Source organism: Biomphalaria glabrata, chromosome 13 (assembly GCF_947242115.1).
Source record: "Biomphalaria glabrata chromosome 13, xgBioGlab47.1, whole genome shotgun sequence".
Classification (NCBI taxonomy): domain Eukaryota; kingdom Metazoa; phylum Mollusca; class Gastropoda; family Planorbidae; genus Biomphalaria; species Biomphalaria glabrata.
The window spans coordinates 6,663,988-6,687,308 of NC_074723.1; the positions used below are offsets into that span (position 1 = coordinate 6,663,988).

A 23,321-nucleotide genomic window follows, 5' to 3' on the forward strand; every position below is an offset into this window, starting at 1 on the left:
TTTTCATCTCCCATGTAAGGCCTGCCCCGTCATAACCTTCTTAAAAAAAAAAAAGGAAATTGTGCTAAACTTTTGCTTCACATTTTATTCACCGCCAAAATAACAAATACCATTCTGTTTAAAATTGTTCCCCTTTGTTTAACATAGTAATAAGCAGGAAAGAAAAACGTTACTTATAGACTAAATAGTGGGAAAAGGGGAAGGGGGGCGTGACTTGATGTTGCATAGCTACAAAAAAAAAGTGCTATCTAGCTGAAGAAATGCCATTAAAAACAATTTTACATCAAATTTAAAAAAAAAGATTCACTAACCATTTTACACACTTAGGCTTCTGAATTTTTTGCCTAACATTAATTAAAAGAAAAGAATTTTTTTTTTACTCATATCTGCCACAGATGGACAATTACACACCTAAATAGATTATCTTCAATATGTTTAGTAAAAAAATAAAATAGAAAATATGATTTATTTGCATTGTGTAAGTAACATTTCTAATATTGTTAATGTACAAGATGTGTGTATGGGTGCTGTTTGGTCAGATGTGAGAAGACTTGATTATGGATGGGAAGCTGTGTGACATATTGTTTTCAGGTAATAATTCACATTCTGATCTGAAAGAGTAGATCCATGCGGTCAAGTGTACATGTCATAGAAATGACCCTACAATTATGATGAAATGACATTAAAACAGTGCTCCCACAACATTGTAAGAAAATAAAAGCAATGGGTTTAATCATGTATTTTATTCTGTTTTTTTTTTTAAATATAAAAAAAAAATAAGACACAACTTTTGACATCCAACTTAAAAAAAAATAAAATAAAAAATGCAATAACAATAAATACTTATTTTAAAAAATTTAAGTTGACTAAAGCCAGTTTTATGTAATAAAAATCATAATCAACTTTTCAGCAATGCTTATCAATTGCATTCATTACAGATATAGAGATGTATTAGTCCACAAAGCCAAAAATGTTTGGTGGTACATTTGAGTAACAGTCAAAAGAACAATCCACATTTCTACAGAGGGGACAAGCATCTATTACTAAATTATATACAGTATTCATGTTGACTTTCAATTTGTGACAAGCATTTAGCAGACTAGAAGCAGACTTAACGTAACATAAGCACACAAGTAGAATTTACATAACATTGTACTCATCACAAAGCAACAGTCTTTAAAGTTATCTTGAGACAGTGATATTATACTTAGACAAAACATAAGGTCTCAAATCATTATTATTTAGGCCCTGCCTAAATGCTTGTAGAATATAGATAATTATAACTAGTGTGTACATGTCAAGTTTCCATTTAAGATCTTGCAGTCCATGGGACAGATGATGTAATTCTCATCAGTTTCTATGGTCGAGCATGTAATGTTTACGAGCACAACAATTTACCATCTTTTCTTTCCCCAATTGGAGTTGGGTGGACACAGGGACATCACTAAAAATCCAGATCTTCAAAATCCCAGTCTTGACCTGAATTCATTACTATGCAACCATAGCTCCTATGTATTGCGTACAAAAAAAAACAAAAAAACATCCCAAACATTCCAATGATGAAGAAAATGCTTAACTAGACATCCATCCAAATATATATATACACTGTATGTACATCTCAATATATAGTCAGGAAGAGATGGCTATAAAAAAAGAAGCAGTTTAAATCTAAGAAATATTTTCATGACAATATGCTTTGATGAATGTATTTAATTAAAATTCTGGTAGAACCGCAAATGTCCATCATTTTCATTATTTAAAATGGATTTTTATATATTTTTTGCAGGTTATTATCCTAACATGCGGGGTAAGCTTGGGCAAGCAAGCATATATATATATTCTATATTTAGACACATGTACCATAAATGAGAATATACAATCTTGGCAAACACAATAAAAAGATGAGCTGTAATTATCTCTGCAATGTGCCAACCTGTGCCAAGGATTAGTCCTATGTTTGACATTGCTGCTTTTAAGAAAGATCACCCACAATGTTATCCTGTGATATTAACATTAAGTACATGGCACTAATATGTTTTTGTTCAATTGACTTTGTGGCAGTCACAACAATGTCTAAAACAAACGTATGACCCCATCACTTGTATCTGACACTTAGCTTGGAGGGCACGGACACAGTTTTCGGAAAGTTGGGTGTTCTGTTGGATGGTGTCAGGCTGGTGCCAGGAGATTTTGGTGTTTCACAATTAGGTCGCCTAGCGCTGGACGGCGTACCCTTGAAAAAAATTATTAAAAAGAGCGGTAATAATTTAAAGGTAAATACTTGAATGTAAATGTTAGTAATTTAATTAAAAGTTGAAAAAGAACAGCTATTATAAAGTTAGACAATGTAAACATTTTCAATTCCTAGTTCAAACAAAACTTCATGGCAAGTAGTTACTAACCTTGACCTCCCATCTAAGCAATTTTTTAACCTGAGGCCCTTCATTACAACGAATGGCACTCTTAATTTTTCCCTCTCTAAAATGTGCTCCTGGTCCATGTACAGACGATCCTTCACTTTCGTACACAAAGTGCTCCTGAAAATGTGTACGAAAATGAGACCTCTAGCAGCAAACATTGCACTAATACAAAACAAGAATCTAATATTTATTTTCTCTTCCAACGAGTCTTTTTTTTTCTCTTTCAGTTAGGCTCAAGATTGAATATAACATGAACATTTGATCAAGTTCTAAAAGTTATTCAATTAGCAGTGAAACTCAAAACAATTACCAGCACATTGAACTAAATAGAGGAAATACAAAAATAATTGTCATTGTTAAGGGTTTATTGTGACTTCTGAGGAATGTAACAACTATCAGGTCTCAATTTAAAAAGGATTGTCTGTACATGTTATGACCATCGGCTAGGAAATTCTTATTTGCAATAGACTTTTGCAAGACTTTTGTCTCAACTCATCATTCATAGTAAACGAGGTACTTAGAAATTGCCTTATTTAACATCTTTAACATTAACATTTAATCTGTGTGACAGGGCAAATAGAACTTGTTTTAAATTAAAGTATTAAGAGCATAACATCCAACCCACTGGCATATTTCCTACTGTAACAACATAGATACTACCCATTATTTCATGTCCAGAAATTAAAAATCTGTCATACCATGGTCTAATTGGTGGTGCAGTTCAACATTTCTTGAAATTAATTTCTGGATCTTTTCTCTCTGTTCTCCTAACCCTTCACAGAGATACATGTAATACAGGGATGAATGTCTATTTGACACATGGGAACTAACCTTTCCATCTTCCATTTTTTTTGTAGCTGCACCAAGTTCAGCGGACATTCCTCGCTGGCCAAAATTCAAAGTGAAAATACTTTCTGAGACGTTTTTTTCCACTGGTGATATCTGGAGTATCATTAATGTCTTGCTATCTCCATCTGCAAAAATAGAGTTAGTATAGAGTTACATATTTCTATTTGGATTGTCAAAAGAAAATCTGAACAATGAACTAGCCTCTCTCTTGATACCCCGCTAAAAACAGCTGGTGACTGGGAAAAGTGGAGTGATTCGGTTACACCAGTGTTTCCCAAATTGGGTTCATGGAACCCTAGAGTTTCGTGAGGCCTGAACAGGTGTTCCACAAACTACTGGAATAATTCATTAGTAGGCCATGGTGTGAATTAATCTCTCTCTATAAAAAAAAATAAGCTAAGTGTTCCGGTAAATACTCGGAATGTGTGAGGTGTTCCGTTTAGGAAACACTGGGTTACATGAACTATCACAGCACCCCTGAGATGAAAGTCAAGGGACAGATGATGATGATTAGTGTAAAAATTATACTTGCTCAAAATCTTCAGGTCACCAATTAATGTAAGTGGTGGATTTTTTTCATAAAAGTATTTCTAAAATTGTTGATTTAAATTCAAGGCTTTTACTGTAAGTTAACTCTTTCAGTGCAAATTATTTTGATCGAAAAAATGGAGTTTTCCGGATGACCACAAATTTTCAAGTGAGGTAGTGTTACTAAAACTAACATAACTTTTTTATTTTATTAAATAATCTAACATATTTGATTTTATTTTAAAGGAAAATGAATGGGCTACGAATTCAAAATAAATAAAATTAATTATTCAAAAAACTTTTTTTTCTTTAATTTTAAATTGAGCACGGAAAAAGAAATATATAAAAAAATATTTAAAATCAATATACTGAAAGATTTAACCTTTTAAATAAACATTTAATCCATAAATATTGAAAAATCACAAAACTAATCACATTTAATCACTTGAAATTTCATAAAAGATGAATGAATGCAGTAAGAAATTGTATTCGTTACATTTTTTGAGTCCCGGGAAATAAACTAAAAAAAGAGGAACCATAAACACAATGTTGTCTTTTTAAAACCAAAATAAAATGAGTTGGTTCTGCATTGAATTTACGACCAAAACAAAAGAACAGTCACTCCCACATCCAGAAAATGAAAAAAAAAGTGAGAAATAAAAAAGTTTAACATGAAAAATATAGTGAAATAAAATCAACCAAGTTACTCACTGAGAGTAATGCCGCACTGAAAGAGTTAAGTAAAACATAGACTACCATACTTACAATTACCAGAAACTACCACTCTTTTCACTAAATGAAGATATGTTTGTTAACAATACCAATCAATTTTTTGTTTTTGTATACATTAGATCACACTGCCTTCCCTAGTCGCAAACATTATGAAAGTAAGTTGATAAGTTGAATGATATTTGTTTTAATTATGACACAATGGTGGGAAGCGTGGTCAAGAGGCCAAGTGCACTTGAACTTGGCTTGGCTACCTAGAAGGGGGCTCGAGGTTCGACACCCGACTTGGGCAGAGCTGTGTTTACTGAGCGCCTAAAGGCAGCATGGAACCCCACCCCCTCCCCAACTGGTCCACAAATGAGATTGGACCTAAGCGATCTGAGCATGCTATAAGCATGAAAGTAGCGCTATATAAAAGCTATAAATATATATATATATATATGACAGCTATTTCTGTAGCCTGACCTAATGACTCCTGAAGGAAGTAGGTTAACTTGGAATTGCGGTAAGGGACATGACTGTGTTTATTTTTCAAGGCATTGATGACATCTCCAAGGCAAGACAATGACCTGAAAACACATCAGAAATACAAAATTAATCATGTCATTTAAGTGTAGCAAAGACAGAGACTATTCAATTTAAAAATTAAGAAGAAAGTTTAGTATTGATAAAAACTATCAATTTAAAAAAAAAAGATATTTTACTATTATAATTCAAGTGTCCACATGATACAAATTATTTATATAATTCCAATAACTGTTGTCTAACAATAGATAGAACTAAATAAGAAATTCTACTTGTTTATGTGTTTGGCCTCCTGCAATCTGGTTCCTTCCACTTGAGTTTTACTGGTTCTCTCGCTGCCGGCTAAATCGACCAAGTTGAGTCGCCCTATCGGATGGAACATTATCTTTATGTCAACTTAATGAGCTTTACAAAGTAATAGATGTCTGTACAAAATTTTTTAAATCACATTGAGCCAATAATTAATGAAACCAATGAAAAAAAATCAAGTCCTTAAATTTGGTGCAAATTTATACACAGAATCTTGTTAATCAGTACTGCATTGGCTTTACCATTGCGGGTTGGTGATTTGCAGACAAGACCAGCAAGTCTTCTTGAAAGAGTTAAGTGATCAAGTGTCTAACTGTAGACCCAATTTTTGTTTTTCTAATTATCCAGAAGTTGCTATATTAATACTAAGTTTTAAACTTCAACAAATAAAATATTGCTTGGAATTGAGAACAAAATTAAGAACAATAAAGAAAAGATATTTTAATTCCAAGAGGCTTTTAATTGATTAAAAAACAACAACCCCCCCCAACAAAAAAAAAATTTACCAAAACCCCAACTAATTACAAAATTAAATTTTCCAACAATATCTTATCTTATCTTATATAATACAGACGTTACTTCAAAAAAGAAGATGATTACGTCCTACGCGTCATGCATTCAGTCATGCATATTAACCAATGACTTAAATTCTGCCAAGTCACTGGTTTTCCTGGCTAGCTCAGGCAACCCATTCCATGCTCTAATAGCACTAGGGAAGAAGGAGTATTTGTACAAATTTGTCCTAGCATATGGGACGAGGAATGTGCCTTTATCTTTGTGTCTTTCAGAGTATTTTATTAAATTTTGTTTTTGTATTTGAAGATTATGGTTCAGTGTTTTATGTATGATTGCTACTTTACTTTTGAGCCTTCTGTCCTGAAGGCTTTCTAAATTTAGTGATTTTACTAAAGGTGTTACTCTAGTCAAATGTGAATATTCGTTTGTTATGAATCTCACTGCTCTATTTTGTGTCTGTTCCAGTTTCTTAATGTTTTCTTGAGTTGAGGGGTCCCAAACGGAGGATGCATATTCTATTATTGGCCTAACCAAGGTTAAGTAACATTTTAGTTTTATGTTCTTATTTGATTTATAGAAATTTCTTTTAATAAATCCTAATGCTTTGTTTGATTTTTTTGTAGTTTCATCAATATGTGGATTCCATGATAGTTTTTCATTTATTATAACACCTAGGTATTTTGCGTTTTTAGTCTGTGATACTGGTTTGCCATGAATAAGATAAGTGGAATTAATTTGTTTTAGTTTTTTTGTTACTCTTAACAACTGACATTTTTCTGGGTGGAAAGACATGCTCCAATTTGATTCCCATTTCTGTAATTCATCTAATTCTCTTTGTAAAATATCTGTGTCTTGTGTTGTTTTTATTGTTCTATATATTATGCAATCGTCTGCAAATAATCTGACTTTTGTTCCTGAACTAATGCAATTTGGTAAATCATTTATGTAAATTAAAAATAGTAGTGGACCCAAGACTGTACCTTGAGGTACACCTGAGTTTACTGTTATCGGTGTTGATTTAGAGCCATTTATTATTACAGTTTGTTCTCTCCCTATCAGAAAGTCTTTAATCCACTGATGCAGTGGACCATTAATGCCGAAATATTTTAATTTTTTAAGCAAACTATGGTGGTGAACTTTGTCAAAAGCCTTAGAAAAATCTAGTAAGATAGCATCTATTTGTTCACTATTATCTAAACCTTTTGAAAATATCAGTACTTAAAACTCACCAAATGTTTTATTTCCTGTGATGGTGTTAACACCAACAATAGACAGCAGCAGGAGACAATGAGACCTGGAAGACCTTTCATTCATCATGGTTTTAGCTGTGGCACGGTTTCTCCTTCCAGTTTCAAAAATCTACAAGACCAAGGTCAGCTACTTAACATTTGAAGTTGAAATTTACAATTACAAGAAACAAACCACCAAAAGAAAACCCAATCATTACATACAATTGTAACCAAGTAAAAAAAAGATAACATTCACTCACTTCACAAAAACATCAACTCTAAATGTGCACTTTTGTCTATTAATTGACAAGAACTGAAAGATCAGGATACATTTCTAGTAGGAGTAGGAAATAGATTAATCTACTGGTTCTGATTTTTTAAATCTAGAACCAATGTAGTTTTGTTCAGATAGAAACTGACAGATGATAATTATAGGATACAGATTAAACAGAAGGTTTCTAGTAATGAGACAAGATAATATATTTTCCCTGTACAGATAAAACTGAATTTTTCCTAAAAAATGTTTTGGAGAGTTAATTATGGTTAAGTTTGGACTCTTTTGAATATTGATTATTCCGAATTGGCAAAATTATTCACGGTTTAATTGGACTCTCTTGAATATTGATTATACAATAATATAATTATTCCTCACTGTATGAGAGCTCAACAATGGAATTAACAAAAGCTTGTGTTGTATAGTCTCAAGAGCTTGAAATCTGTATTGAGCAGTCTGAAGTTGACCTTGTGTGTTAGTAACTGTTCTACCTATTGCGCTAGTGTGTGAAATATTTTTCTTATTTTAATGAAAAGAACTAATGCAATCAAAACATATTTCAATTATGTACCACTGAAGCAATAACAATATAAAACTGTTTTCTAGTGTGTTTTACACAAAGGAACAAAAACATAACTTACCTCATTGACTTCATCTAAAGATTTGACAGATGTTGCTATCAGACCTGGCACGTAGAGTCCACCTTCAGGCTTCATTTTGATTTCAAGTTTATTTTTATCTTCACAGTCAGCATCTAGCAGGTCTCTGTGGACACAAGAGTGAACGTTAGCACCCAGCTGGATCACACGTCCATGATTTGTTTTGGAAAGCAGTCTTTAAAAATAATGTGGCAGGTGTACGTTTGGAGGTGCCTCTGTTAGTATACACTTAAAGAAACACAGTGTACAATATATTTTCCTTAAGTTTAAGAAAACTTTAATAGACCACCAGTGGAAAAAGGCTTTGCACGCGTTGCAGGAAAATATGCAGGTCACAACTTGATCTGTATAGTCATGTGAATCAATGCACGCATCCTTAATCTTTGGAATCAAAGACTCGGCCATTAATATCATCAAACTCAATTCAATAAAAACAAATAGAATAAAAACTTGACCGGCATTAAATACTATTGTTGAATAAATAAATCACAGTGAAGATACTGATGAACAATAACTATCCATAAAAACCACTGAACAATGACCCCAATAGTTAAGTTCTTCCAGGCTATATTTTAACCAAACTGTATAGGCACTTGCCCCTCCTTTGGATACATCAGCTGCATTGAGAGGGGGGAAGTGATGAGTGGGCAACATTGTTCTGACTACAACTAATGCACAGGCATTCATCTTATTTCCTTGACAGGATCCATAGTTGCTTTGAAACTGAAAGAGGCCATATTTTAACCACCTTTTTTTCAAAGGAACAGTCCCTATTATCCTGCTCCCTAAAACATAGTCGTGGCCAGTAAACTCTAGTATCCTTTATGGTGAAATATGATAGGTTCTATTGTGTTGTTTTTTTTTAATATATATTGTTTATTTCAGGGAAATAACTCAAAATTATTACATGTCGTAATAGAAGGCAAGCATTTTTTGTTATGAATTTCAGTTGCTAGGTTGTGAATTTATCAAAACCATTTCTTACTGAGCACCTAAAAGGCCCCTATGTAAAAAATTACAAGCAAATTTGTTTTCAGTACAATCAGTGAGTGGTATTTTGCATATACTGATTATACCATAACATGGTGAAGATGATTAAGTTGTACTCCTGGACATAAAAGTACCTAATCTGATCATCAGTTTTTTTGTATTCCAGTAATCTATTATAGTGCTTGATTATATTCTAGGGATAGTTATATTGTGCTTCATTATTGAATTAGATACAGAATTTTAAAAATAAGGTTTCATCGTGACATGTTGAATCATTAATTGAAACTTTTTTTGTAGCTCACAACAGATTATATCTCATGTGCAAGGCCATCGAAGTCATGATTTGCTCATCTGCTGGGCCATTGTAAGTCTCTAGTCCATTGGAAATATGAAGGTATTCCCTTGAATGATTTGGTGACAACTTTATGACAAAACATTGGCCATTCATTATTATAGTCTAACTGAATTTCCATTTGTTTGGACCTATCTTTTATCACGAAAGGATGTTAACAGTAATGAAGAGATTTATCTTTTTACCGGCAAGCCATAAATCTTTTCCATTGTAATACATATAAAGGCAATTTGCTTCGTAACATTTAAACATAAAAAATAATTGAAAAATACGGAAAATTGTGACTAACCTTATTGTTTCATTGTATATTTCCAGCATGCTTGCTTCTATCTCATATTGCCAGACTGTGTTCTGAGCCTCTTCAAACAAATAACTTAAAGCTCTTTGATTCACTCCAGGATCGCTAACAGTGCCCTGAGAAAAAGAGAAATAATTGAAAAAAAATAATTGAATTAGCTTTTAGGTAGAGCACATATATTTCAAGATTTGTCAGACAAAAGAAAGCTAGCTAAGTGTCAATATAACCCATTTTTATTTACATTCTATTTCAAAGTCATACCTCCATTGTGTAGGTCTTGCCTGATCCTGTTTGACCATAAGCAAAAATGCAGACATGGAAACCATCAATAGCTGACCTGACCAGGGACCTAACCTCATCAAAAACCTAAAAAATATTCACAAAAATAGTGTAAATCGATAAGCAGACTACAAGATTCATACATTTGAAGCCAATATGAAATAACATAACACCAAAACTTCTAAATCAACAAAGTAATTCACAATTTCATAACAAATTTTAACTTATACTTCTTGAAACTGTGAGGTAGAGTTGAGCCTTTGGCTCGTGGAACTCTAGGCAGTATTTTTATCATAGCACACAAGATAAATTTATTTATAAAGCTTACATTATAGGTGAATTGGTTTATAAATATAAATTGCCTGTTTTTGTAATAAATTTTATTTGTAATGAACACATTTTTAAAATGAGATATGTACAGGGCCAGTCTTAGGGCACTGCAACCTATGCAGCCGCAGTGGGCCCCGCACTTTCATAGGCCCCGCGCTAACGCTAGTTGTAAATTACTACATTAAAGCATTTTTAACTTATAACAGGGTTTCCGCGGTCTCCTGATTTTCCAGGAGCTCCTGGAAATCTCCTGAAATTGCAAAGTATACGAAAAAAAAGTAATGAAAATCTCCTGAAATTATTTAAAATATCCTGAAAACTCAAAACATGTTCTAAAAAATAGACAAAATTGTAATTTTGGGGTGTCATTCAATATGGAAAACGCCAATCCTACTGGCGATAAAAAAAAAACGGCATTGTCAGATTTCATTTAATAAAAATAATAGGGCGAATTTTAACCAAAACAGTACGTTCCAATACTTGAAGCGCTTGACTTCCAAACTGGGGGTCCCGTGTTCGAATCCTGGTGAAGACTCGGATTTAATTTCGGGATCTTTGGGCCCTCTGAGTCCACCCAGCTCTAGTGGGTGCCTGACATTAGTTGAGGGAAAGTAAAGTCGGTTGGTCGTTATGCTGGCCACATGACACCCTTGTTAACTGTGGGCCACAGAAACAGATGACCTTTACATCATCTGCCCCAAAGATTGCAAGGTCTGAAAGGGGGAACTTTTTTTTTTAATAGTCAGTGGCATGTAAATATAGATCTAAATCTAGCAATATTTGCTAGTCGATAGTAAATCTAAAAAGCAGATCTGAATGTTTATCAGTTTTATGTTGGAAATCTACCTTCTATTGTAGATGGCTCGTAAAGTTAATTTGATCTTGATTTTGCACTTAGTAAAGTATGAATAAAATGCAAAGACAAATTTATTTTCCAACAAAAAATCTTAATTTTCACTTTTTATCTTTATCCCTACCCAGACTAGGCCCTGCAATCTGTAGGACCGGCCCTGGATATGTAGGTAGAATTTTTTTTAAAATATAAGTCTAAAGTAAAACAGGTTAGGGTGAAAATGACCACCTTATTCATTTTACTAAGTGAAAAAAAAATTAAAACAAACATACACACACATTTAAATAATGTACATAATTACTTTAAACTGATAATTCAACCCTCACCTGTGATTGGCTAGCATCCATTGGGAACACCTTGTCAAAATGAAACTGCTGGGTTTTGCTTTTTGAGGTGATATTTATGATGCCATCATCGTAAGTGTCGAAGGAGACAACACTATCAACCTCTTCATCCTCTTTGATAGGAGGTCGGACACGACAGTACACCCTAATGTTACCTTAAGAAAAAAAATAATTTCAGAAACTAGAATTTTTGCTAAATTGCCAAGAAACAAAACTTAAACATATTGAGTGTGTGTTGTAACCAAGAGACCACAATAGAAAAATACAAAACAATTTAACAATAGCTTTCAAGTTAAAAACAAAATTGCAACAATTTAATGAGAGAACTAAATAAAATGTTTTCTCTGTGACATGCACGAAACAAAAACAAAAAAAAAAACTTAGACCAGAGTTTCCTTAACTCTTGACTAGTTTAGTTTTAAAACCTTACCTGCTAATGAAAAATCTAAACCAAAATAAATGATTCAAAATGTACAGTAATAGCAAGTAAAATAATAAGACAAAAATTGTGCTGATCTTCTGAAGTCCACTACATACTTTTAAGTTTCTATTCTAATAAAAAAAGATAACACACTGTAGTCTTCAAGTTTTTTTAACCATTTCAAAATATTTGCAGGGAGTCGCCGCTACTGCTAGACAAGTAAAGTCGCTAGGAAATGCCAATTTTAGGATGTTTTGTTTACCACTGCAATGCTAGTTTTTAATTAATTATTTTCTTTTACTGAATCTGACCTTAGTGAGCAATTGTGAAGCTATTTACAGGTGTTATTTGGTATCTGCAGCATGTTGAAAAACATTTTAAATAGTTTATTTATAAAATTTCATTGTCTTTTTGTGAACTTACAAAAATGGTGCATATTTAGCTAATATTAAGGCTATAATTAAACATGATTTTGATGGGAGTATTAATGTTAGTAATGTAAATAATGTAATAATTTACAACCATTTGTAACCGGCAGCTGTAACAGTAAAGATGAAAACTTATATATTATATCGAAAAGTTAGATCTGGTCAAACAGGTGAATAGAATTCAACTAAATCTGATGTGATAGGATTGAAATCTGTAGACCTATTCATTACTTGAAACATTATGCTAATCCCTAGGTATATTTTTTTTCCTCTATTTAAAAAAAGGAACACTTTCATGATTTTAATTAGTTTTTTCCTACGAAATGAGTCAATTTTTTTTTGTAATAATGATTGATACTGAGTTATATCCCTTCTTATAGGGATGGTGTAGATAGTTGCTGACAACTGCTTAAGGGCTAAAAGGTTAATCTAGTAAAGTTCATTTATCTAGATGTTATTTTTTAAAAAGGTTTCAATGCAATATCATTCCTAATAAAGGATTTAGCAGTAGGTTACATTGTCAAGACAAGCTACCTCGTAGTTCCACTAGTTGATTGTGATACAGTTTCCTCAACTGAACCTCATTGGTGTACCTATGGACTAGCTCTTTATTCCTGGTGTCAACTCCACTGATGGCCTTCTGAATCTGTCAATAGTTGAGAAAACAATTTACAATCAGAACATTTTTGTTTCTTTAAACAATACACCTCTGATTATTTCAGATCTAGAAAATGTATATCCCTTATCAACTATATTATATTATTATGTCAACTGGAATTATGGGTGTTTGTTTCTATGCTAGAGAATAAATCTTCCTCATTTCCTTTCATAAATGCAGAGCTTACAATCAACATGCTATAGTATCTCTGTGACAGTTTTGAGTTAATCTTTTTCTACTATACTTGCTTGTAGTAATGAAATTTGAGCATTGAACTTAAAGTCTTAAATCTTAACCCCTCAAACAATTTTATAACTTTATATGCTTTTTAAAAGTAAATTTTTGCAGCACAGTATGAATGTAATCATACTAATAATAATCAGAAAAATAGCAAAACATATAGGTCAATAGAACTTTTTTTTTATGAACCAGATTTGAACACAATTCTGAGATGTATATAAACAAGTTTTAATTACTATAACCGGGTCATACTGGTAGGCTACCTGATTTTGGACCCCTGTGGTACAGAAGCACGAGGAGCAAAATATCAATTGTTAGGAAAGAGGACTAGTTATAGACATTCTTACTCCAAGTATGTTTCTAAAAGCTAAAAAAGCCACAAAGAAAATAGATTACTAAGTCCATAACTATGTAAATACTTGTAACATTTTTAGATAAAAAAATTTCCGTCTGTTCTACATGTTTTGGTGATCCTTCAGAGTTGAAGATAATCTACTTCCTAGTCCAAACCACCCCAAGGATGACGGGAAGGTGGGGTATGAACCCAGGACCATTGAGACAACCAAACAACAGTCCAGCTTGCCTACCCTGTGACCAGGCAGCCATATATATCAGATTCAAAATAATTTCCCTATGTTAACTGGTCATAGTAAAATTTAAAAAAAAAAACACTTTTAGGCATAACTTACCTTTCTAGTTGTCTCCTCTGTTTCTGTTTTTATGGTGCTACTGATTTGTGTAATCAAATTCTTCACACAGTGATAGTCATTGGTCAGATTATTCAATGTGTCTTGAACTGTCTTCACAGTCACTTCATCCACCTGACTTACAACTTTCTTTTCAACAACTATCAGCTAAACATAAAAACAACATGGACTCATCAGAGTGCAAGGAATAAAATCTACAGAATAACTTGACTGAAAAATAAATGTTTGTATTTTAGCGTCCTGTACCTTAAATTTAATATGCAGTTAAAACTTGCAGCAGAATGTCAAAACATTTTCTGTCTAATAAGCAAGTGTATATTATAAAGGTTGGATGAAACAGAAATGTCTTTAATTATAATTTAATAAAATAATGTCTTTTGTATAATTTCATACGCTAATGTTGCAAAGTTTTATTTTACTCACAAAATTTTAACTTTTGCCATTCTGAGAAACATTTCAGTGTTTTTCTTTGTAAATCTTTTGTTAAAGCATGACACAGTTAATGGAAATTAATTTTCACGTTTACAATTTTCCCTAATTACAGACTTACGAGCCAATGATGTTTTTTACTTACAGATTTACAACCTGTGAAATGATTTATTTCTTCATTTCTTTTTTTTGTACTTACAGCTTTACAACTATTAAAATGAGAATGAAGAAGAAGATGATTTGTGTACTTACATATTTACAACTATTCAAATGATTTGTGTACTTACAGCTTTACAAATATTCAAATGATTTGTGTACTTACAGCTTTACAAATATTCAAATGATTTGTGTACTTACAGCTTTACAACTATTCAAATGATTTGTGTACTTACAGTTTAACCAGCTAGTCAATTGTACTTTGTACTAAGATGTTATCAACTCAAAGAGTTGTATGAACTTACTGGCTTACACTGAGCTAAATGTTCTGTGTACTTGATCTGTTCATCCAAAAACTCATTTTTCAAACAATTTTTGTCTTCAATGAAACGTTTTTCTTCTATCATTCTGTTACCTAAGTTTGGAAATAAGTAAATAATATTTTCAGATATTAGTTTAAAAAAGAAAGAAATTCCAGCAAGCATAAGATCCACTGGAGTAATCATAGAAGAATATACGTAGAGAAAATAACAAATAGAGATGTGTAAACAGAGAATGTAACAGGTATAAGCATAGAGAATGTAACAGATGTAAGCCTAGAGAAAGTAATAGTTAAGATAAGACAATTTTAAATGGAAACTCAGTTTGACTACAATTCTCAACAACAGGGCAAAGAAGCAAAAAAAATTGTTACAACTTACTTTCACTTTCTGATACTTTAAAATGTAACTCTTCCTTCTCTTTCTGCAATTGCTATACGCAAATAAAAAAATCATTATGAAAAATGGTAGTTTAGGTCACATGAAATTAAGTTTGCATTTTATCAAATTCTATTACTAAAGACTTGTAGACTTTTAGATCTACAAGGAAAGAAAAACAACTTACTTTTAATTTTGTTTCAGTCAAAGTAAATATAGACTTTAACTTAGCTATGTCAGTGGTAGTGCCCTGAACAGATGGAACCACCTAGAAAAAAAAAATCAAATATATAAATAAATAGGTATGAACATCATAATTTACATGCAAAAAGTTTATATCAGATAGTTTCTATTTAATTTGATAGCTGCCCAAATGGGATTTGTTTTTTGCCAATGACTTTACCAGCAGCATTAAATGTGTTCAAAAAAATAGTATATATTATTTTGTTTCGAAGGAGCTTAAAGCACTTTTATTTTCTTTACCACATCTATAGTATGCCATGCCTAGAACTTCTTTAGTCTTATTGCAAGAATAAAGGGGAAACAGGCAGAGAGAAATGGTTCTTTAAATGAAATGTTATAAATACATTTTTTTTTGCTTTTTTGTTTTTTAATTAATTTTAATTTAATACTTTTATACATTTATCTTAACTGAACATATTTAATCACCTTAAAAGGCTGGTCTATATAATTTTAAAAAATAATGAGACTGACTGCATTTCAGAAAGTGACCTTAACTGGTCTAAACTAGAAATATGTCCAACAGATACTCACATTGCCATCAAATACTGTAAGTCCCAGTGACGTTCTATTGGAATAAAGACTCTCAAATCTCTCACAATCTTTCATATACCTCTTTAATTTGAATTCAGTGTCAATCATCTGAAAATAAATGTTGACAGCTTCTTTTCCTACTGGACATGTTCAAGTGTTTTGTAATTTAAAAAAATGAAAGTAATTTTTGTCTAATGCAAATCAATTGCTAAGATAGCTGTTATGCACTTGAAAACTTGGGTCTGTAAATAAGATGGGTTGAAAAAAAAGTAATTTGAAAAGAATGACAAGAATGTGTCTTTAAGCATTTTATTTTTGCATTGCAGACTCTCTCTAATTTCTTAGAAAGTTTGTTGTTTCAACAAACAAGAATATTTATTTCCATTAAGATCATAATTTAAGTAATTTTTAATAAACAGTTTTTTTTTCATAATTTATTTCAAATATATTGATAACACTAACCTTAACTTTCAACTCTTCATTTTCAGCCTCTAATTTCTTGATAGTCTCCAGCAGTTTTGTAATTGGAGTTGATACATCAGAATCTAGCAATTACATTTTGACTTATTTCAATTTAAAGGGAAATCAATTAAAAAACCAACAAACTTAAATCATAAGACAAGGATACCCAGTCCAGAAATTCAAGTGCACTATGACTACTCAAGAATATCAAAGAAACATCGACCAAACTGCATATTAAAGCATTGTCTTTGATTCAGATAATTAAGGATGATGCAAGCCTTCATTTTTACCACACATAATGCAGACAAAGCTGTTGTCTACTTGGGGTCTATTGAGTTATCCTCTTGTCTGTCTTCTTCCTATACTATCAAAAATCACTGCAGATGATTACATAACTAAGATGCGGGAGTTGTGGCTAAGAGTGGCATTAACCCCTTGACTACCCATTAACCATTTCACAACTAGAGTCGCCTCTACTGGTAGACAACTACAGTCGCCGATTTCGGGATGTTTCATTTATGCATGCATTGCTAGTTTTTAAATAACTATTTATAACTTTACAACTATGACCTATGAGAGAGCTAGTGAAGCTATTTTTAGGTGTTTATCTGCAGCATCTTGGAATGGATATTTTTTTGCTAGGCTGCAAAACATGAAACATATTTAGGCTAATGTGTAGGCTTTAATTGAATATGATTTTAATGGAAATATTAATGTTGCATCTGTAGAATAAGGAAATCATGGTTGGGGTAAGTGATTTAGAGCCATTTGAGACAGATAGTAGTGAAAATGAAGAAAAAATTGATGCTTGATCCAGTATTGATTATGTTAGATCTATTCAAAGTGGAGATTTAAAAAAATAACTGATACAGATTAATATCCCTTCTCTTAGGGATGGGGGAGATAGTTTCTGACAACTGCTTAGTGGCTAAATGGTTAAGTTTCTGACAACTGCTTAGTGGCTAAATGGTTAAGGCAACTCAAGCTCAAATACTGACTTGATCAGACTTGTGTGTGCTGAGTGTCTAAAGGCAGCATGAAAACCCCCCAGATCCCCCAAATCCCTAAATGGCCACAAAAGAGATTGACCCATAGCACAATGAGATGCTAGAGCATGAAAAATGTGCTATACAAAAGCGATTTTAAAAAGACTGATCAGTGCCTATGACAATACCCAAGAAATCTGTATTGTCTAAAAGACTGATCAGTGCCTATGATTACTATCCAAAAATACTATACTGTCTACATAACTATTCAGTGCCTATGACAATACCCAAGAATACTGTATTGTCTAAAAGACTGATCAGTGCTTATGATTACTATCCAAAAATACTATACTGTCTACATGACTATTCAGTGCCTATAATTACTACCTAAAATACTGCATAGTCTAAAAGACAAAAACTATAAAACTTATCACTGCCGGCAATGAGGTCAAGATTTCAATTTACTAGACAAAAGCAAACATTTTTTTTCAAAGAAAGTAAATTACACACAACCTTTACTGCCATCTTCAAGTTCAGAGATTCTCTGTTCTAGGCAACCAATCAAATCTTCTTTTGCCTTCAACAGTCTTTGGAAGCGTCGCTCACTCTTGAAAGTGGCATGTCGCAATTCATTTTTCTGTTGATGTTCTTTTTTTTTTCTTTTTATATTCTAAATAGATCAACATAATTAATTTAATAATGGATAAACAGCAAAAGTAGACAATACTACAAGACTAAAAAAATGTATACAGCACAGTATACAAACACAGGGTGTTTTGAAAACATAGAAAAAATAAAAGTTCCCCTTTCAGACCTTGTGATCTATAGGGCAGATGATGTAAAGGTCATCTGTTTCTGTTGCCCATGATTAACGAGGGTGTCATGGGGCCAGCACAATGACCAACTGCCTTTACTTTCCCCCACTAATATCATTAGAGCTGGGTGGACTCAGAAGCGCCCAAAGATTCAGAAATTAAAAATCCCAGTCTTCACCAGGGTTCGAACATGGGACCCCCTGGTTTGGAAGCTTTACTGCTCAGCCACTGTCGCAGTTATCTATGTAACTGTATAGTAGAATTATTTCTCTAATTGATAGTGCGGCGTTGATCACTATATTGATGACGTCATTACACTATTAATATTTTCTGTGTAGACTAGAGGACTGAGTTTTTGTTGCTTGTCACAACTTCTAGTGACGTAAATTTAGTGTGTGTGTGATTTGCGTCATTTATCGTCTAGTACAGTCTCTCCATTGTTTTGTACGTTGGTACAGATAGACGTGTTTTGAGAGCTCTGGAATTTCTCCTTGGTTTTTGTTATTGGATAGCCTTAGCATTTGCCTTGGACATTTTCTTGTTGGATTATCTTGACCCCTGTTTAGGGTGAGTTTTATTTTTCATTGTATAGTTTTTCTATTTGAATTCGTTCGTATTTGTAAGTCTATAATTAGACTAGATATAGATGATTAGAAGAATCCTTTCTTTTATCTTCTATAGGGTTTTAGCGTCAAGACTAAGTTTTAGTCGTAGTCTCAGTTGAAGACTCTATTTCAAGTATTAGTGTCAAGTCTATATGTTAGACTCTGTGTCAAGTCTCAGTGTCAAGACTTGTTTATTCAGTCTCAGTTCTATATTGAGAGTACAACTTTAGGTCTACAGTCTACAGGACTGAGGTCTTTCTCTCAGTTGGTCGTCTGGTGTGTACGTTGATTTGTACATGAGTCTGAGGTTCAAGATTCCAGACTGCGGGTTGCAGTGGTCAGACCTGATGGTGTAGTGTCAACTATGAACTTCTACTTTTTGGAATTGTCGTCAGTGGACAGTACCTGATCTAGAGGCTAGATCTACATATATTACCAGTTGTTGTTTTTGAGATTGAAGGACTATGTGATCCATTGAACTACTTATTATATTTAAGGTAATATACTATGTGTTTCATAATTATATGAATGATTTTTATCTAAGGAGACTAACTGGATCATTGTAGATTACATATTATTACATATTGATATTTCATACTATTATTATCAGTCATCATGAATCAGTCATTTGTAAATATATCACAAGAATAAATATTATTGTTATTTACATCATACACTTAGTTTATTAGTTTATCTACAACTACATGTGTGTGTGATGTGCTTGTCAGGCTGAACTTGAGCCAAAATATTATAAGTTCAGAAAATAATAACAATAATACAAATTGAAATAATATTTAATATTAATAAATATTTGCATTGGAAATATATAATAATAATTTGATAAATACAAGAATACAAGAACCTGACAGCCACCACACCTGTTTTGAAAACATAACAGACACAAAACAGTTAAGAAATCCTATACAGATATGTAAGAAAACTCTACCTCACAAATATCTCTGTACTTCTTCAGGTCAGAAACATCATCTGGCAAAAGATACAATGAATAAAGCATGGCATTTTGAAGCATACAAACACACAAAAATTTACCAAAGTCACACTAAAAGTTTATCTCAAAACAGTTCATTTATCAGAGAAACACTTTAAACATAGACAAACTTTAACTTAATATCAAAGCCTGTTGCTATTACTCACAATGTATCACTTGTTAGACAGTAAAACTAACAAGAAAAACTATAAAAAATACTTTAAAAAAAAACAGCAAAGTTTATATTAAGTGTAATTGCATCAATTAGTTTGGATCAGTCATGTAATTATAAAAATGATTGACCTAGACATAATAAACCTGTGTGATTAAAAATATTTTTACCTATTGTTTTAGCTTTCTCAATGTGCAATGATCCTATCACTTGTCTGTACCAGTTGTGAAAGGGGAAGGGAAGGAGGGGGTATCTTGGAAAATGTTTACATGATCGTTTTTTAAATGCTTAAAAAAATGTTCACTCAGGGCTCAAAGAGTCCTCAAGGAAACTAATTCAACTTATACCACCACATGTCAAGTACAATTTCTTTCCCTGGTTCAAGATACCAAAAAAAATAATTAATTAACAATAGACAATTAACTAATTGTTCATTCTATTTTATTGTCAGGTAAAAGAAGTAATTGTGCAAAAGTTCAGCTTAATCCAAGACTGGGTGTGGGAGAATTAGCGCGTACAAACTTTTTACCATATCGACAGACAGACAGAGTGAGTTGATATAAGCTTTGTAAAAAGAATAAACACTTACCAATCTCTATTCTGGGAACCTTTTTAGGTGAAGAAACTCGTGATTCATCTAAAACCTTGAAAATAGGAGCAAGAAATATTGCAGACATAAAAACTATTGCTCAATTGTACAATTTTAATACTAGGTAAAAAAAAAGGGTAAAAACTTATCAGATATTAATAAATATATCAGTACAGCAATCACATTCAGTGGAACCCTAAACCTGTATTTAATGTTAACACCAATTACGAACTATGAAACTTAATCCTCCAAAACTAGTCAAGAAATAACACTGGACATTAAAGACCAACCCACACACAAATTTAAAAAATACTACCAAAACATAAATGTTGTAATATTTCTTTTTTTTTACTCTTGTTTGTTTGTTTCACTTGTTTCAGATTTTCCTTCAGATTCTGAAGATAATTACACCCTAGTCCAAAACTCATGAAGGATGACCAATGACTGATAGTCCTAAGTGCATACCACACGACCAGGCACCCATCTTATATAAAGTCAAAGTTACCTTTTCAAAGGCTCTCTTGTTTGATCTAATAACCTTGGTAGAAACCCCATCAGTCAGGTTTTCTAGTGAACAAAAATAAACTTTTTTATTAGCTCAATGCCAAGTTATAATCTTTTTATTTCAGTACAAGATTAGAACAAATTTGAGCTCTACAAAATGTATGTACATTTGTGTTTAACAGAAATATAACTGATACCCCATGGTATCACAAGCTTTCAACGCTTGCTTAATTTAAATGTCCCATCTGAGGTATTTTTTGTGTCTAGTAATTTTCCCTTACCCATCCTTTTATATATTCCTAATTGGACATTTCTAAAACCTAGTAAGTAATTAAGTTCCCCTTTCAGACCTTGTGGTCTATAGGGCAGATGATGTAAAGGTCTTCTGTTTCTGAGGCCTACAGTTAACGAGGGTGTCATGTGGCCAGCACAGCAACCAACAGCCTTTACTTTTTCCCAACTAATGTCAGGTATCCATTAGAGCTGGGTGGACTCAGAGACGCCCAAAGATCCCGAAATTAAAAAAATCCCAGTCTTTATCAGGATTCAAACCCAGAACCACCGGTTCAGAAGCCAAGCACTTTACTGCTCAGCCACAGGGCCTCCCATTTCTAAAACCTAGGCTAATAATAATATCCACTCCAGACTGACATTTTCTTGAATCAAGCACGTCACCCCTTAAAAAGTTCTGGATCTAGCAAATGTTTTTATATCACTATCTTGTGGGAATCAACCCATGTTCATGTCAATAATAGGCCATGCTGATCACATGAATATGTCAAAGATCAAAGAACCTAGATTGTTTACATATTTTACATGTTTCAGATGTTCTTTCAGAGTTGAAGATAATTTACTTCCTAGTCCAAACCTCTTGTTGGACGACGGGGGATGGAAGCGGGCAGGGTTTGAACCCAGGAACATCGATAAATCCAAATCACAGTCCAGCATGCAAACTGCACGACCAGGCAGCCATCTATTCAATTCTAATGTCAAAACCCAAAATGGCTTGCATACTTAGTGCATGTCGTCATATGGACATAAAGCAAAACAAAATTTAAATTCATCAATATGCTATGCAACAATTTCAATATGGCCTTAAATTGGCTTAAATAAGTTTACATATTACAGGGCACAGTGTCAGGTGGGCAAAACAAGTTAATATAATAGAAGGATGACATTGACAACAAGGAAAGAGACAGCTTTCTTTGGCGTGTATTGATTTAAAAAGAATACGACTGAGATGGCCACACTGAATAAAATTGTGAATGTAATTTAACTAATTTACTAGATTGTAACTAGATATATACATATTATAGATCTAGATCTAATCTAAATAAGAGTCAACCAAAATGACATTTGATTAGATCTTATCTTATATTTATAGATTACAGAGACGTTACTTAAAAAAATGAAGATAATTTTACATCCTACACATTTCATGTGTCAATATAGTCATGCATGTTTATCAGTGCTTAAACTCAGCTAAGTCGTTGGTTTTCCTGGCTGTTTCACTCAGGCATTCCATTCCTGATATCCAGTGAAGTAATTTTAAACCACCCCACCAGCGCAAGTCAGATCAATCACAATGACAATGGTCACAGGTCAGTGAGGTGAGTATGGCCAATCACTGATAATGATATTCAGTCAACAGTGATATTCTGATATGGCTGTGGGATTGAAAATTAATAAATTAATGTAATCATCTATTCTAGATTAATCTACAATCTAGAATACTAGAATGCATTACTAGGAAGTAACTAGTTACTAGATTCTAGATCAATATTTTAATTTTAAGTCTGTGTGAGTGTGATGAATGTGACACAGAGACAAAGTGCAGACAGTGACACTGACAAACACAGTTTGAGTCTTTCTCAGTAGTCTCAGTGAGACTCATCAGATGATCAGTCGACACAATCAATGTCACTGAACTGAATGTGACAATCGAGTCAAGTCACTTACTGACTTAGTCTTAGTGACACTTTGACTTAGTCGTCTTAGTCTTACCATCAACTTCATGATCTTGATTAAGTTTTAAATTACTATTATTAATAGATATAGGTCTAGGGCTCAAATCCATTGTCTCTAGGTTAAATCGATCAAGATTTAAATTTTTTTTTTTATTGTAGTCTAGAATCTAGAACTTAGCATGTTTGTAATAAAGAAAACCATTGAATGTCTACAAACACAATCTTATCTATTTCTATG

At 32.7% G+C, this 23,321-nt stretch overlaps 1 protein-coding gene across 2 annotated transcripts; it reads right to left on the reverse strand.

Annotated features, from left to right (window-relative positions):
• Positions 1 to 660: 660 nt before the first annotated feature.
• LOC106059144 (kinesin-like protein KIFC3) lies at positions 661 to 23,321 on the reverse strand. Of its 2 annotated transcripts, XM_056008903.1 has the most exons (22): positions 23,121 to 23,321; positions 21,118 to 21,179; positions 20,613 to 20,667; positions 19,810 to 19,850; positions 17,957 to 18,113; positions 16,458 to 16,540; positions 15,996 to 16,103; positions 15,409 to 15,489; positions 15,225 to 15,276; positions 14,829 to 14,938; positions 13,921 to 14,085; positions 12,868 to 12,979; positions 11,467 to 11,639; positions 9,940 to 10,044; positions 9,670 to 9,794; positions 8,021 to 8,144; positions 7,106 to 7,235; positions 5,324 to 5,417; positions 4,992 to 5,095; positions 3,252 to 3,394; positions 2,403 to 2,537; positions 661 to 2,233 (listed from the first exon to the last, which is right to left on the reverse strand). In XM_056008903.1, exons 1-22 carry the CDS (start codon positions 23,191 to 23,193, stop codon positions 2,096 to 2,098), a joined length of 2,370 nt encoding a protein of 789 aa, XP_055864878.1. In that variant the 5' UTR covers positions 23,194 to 23,321; the 3' UTR covers positions 661 to 2,095. The 2 variants fall into 2 exon arrangements, with proteins under 2 accessions (XP_055864878.1, XP_055864879.1); XM_056008904.1 differs by lacking the exon at positions 2,403 to 2,537 and having other exon boundaries at positions 664 to 2,233; positions 23,121 to 23,319.

Bases quoted from the DNA above. Each gene is read 5' to 3' on its own strand.
- LOC106059144 (XM_056008903.1), bottom strand. From the start codon at position 23,193: ATGGATTTGAGCCCTAGACCTATATCTATTAATAATAGTAATTTAAAA. The intron at 15,490-15,995 runs GTGAGTATCTGT...TTTTTTTTCTAG, and splicing joins TTACAGTATTTGATGGCAAT to GTGGTTCCATCTGTTCAGGG. The intron at 11,640-12,867 runs GTAGCTTGTCTT...TTTTTTCTTAAG, and splicing joins TCAACTAGTGGAACTACGAG to GTAACATTAGGGTGTACTGT.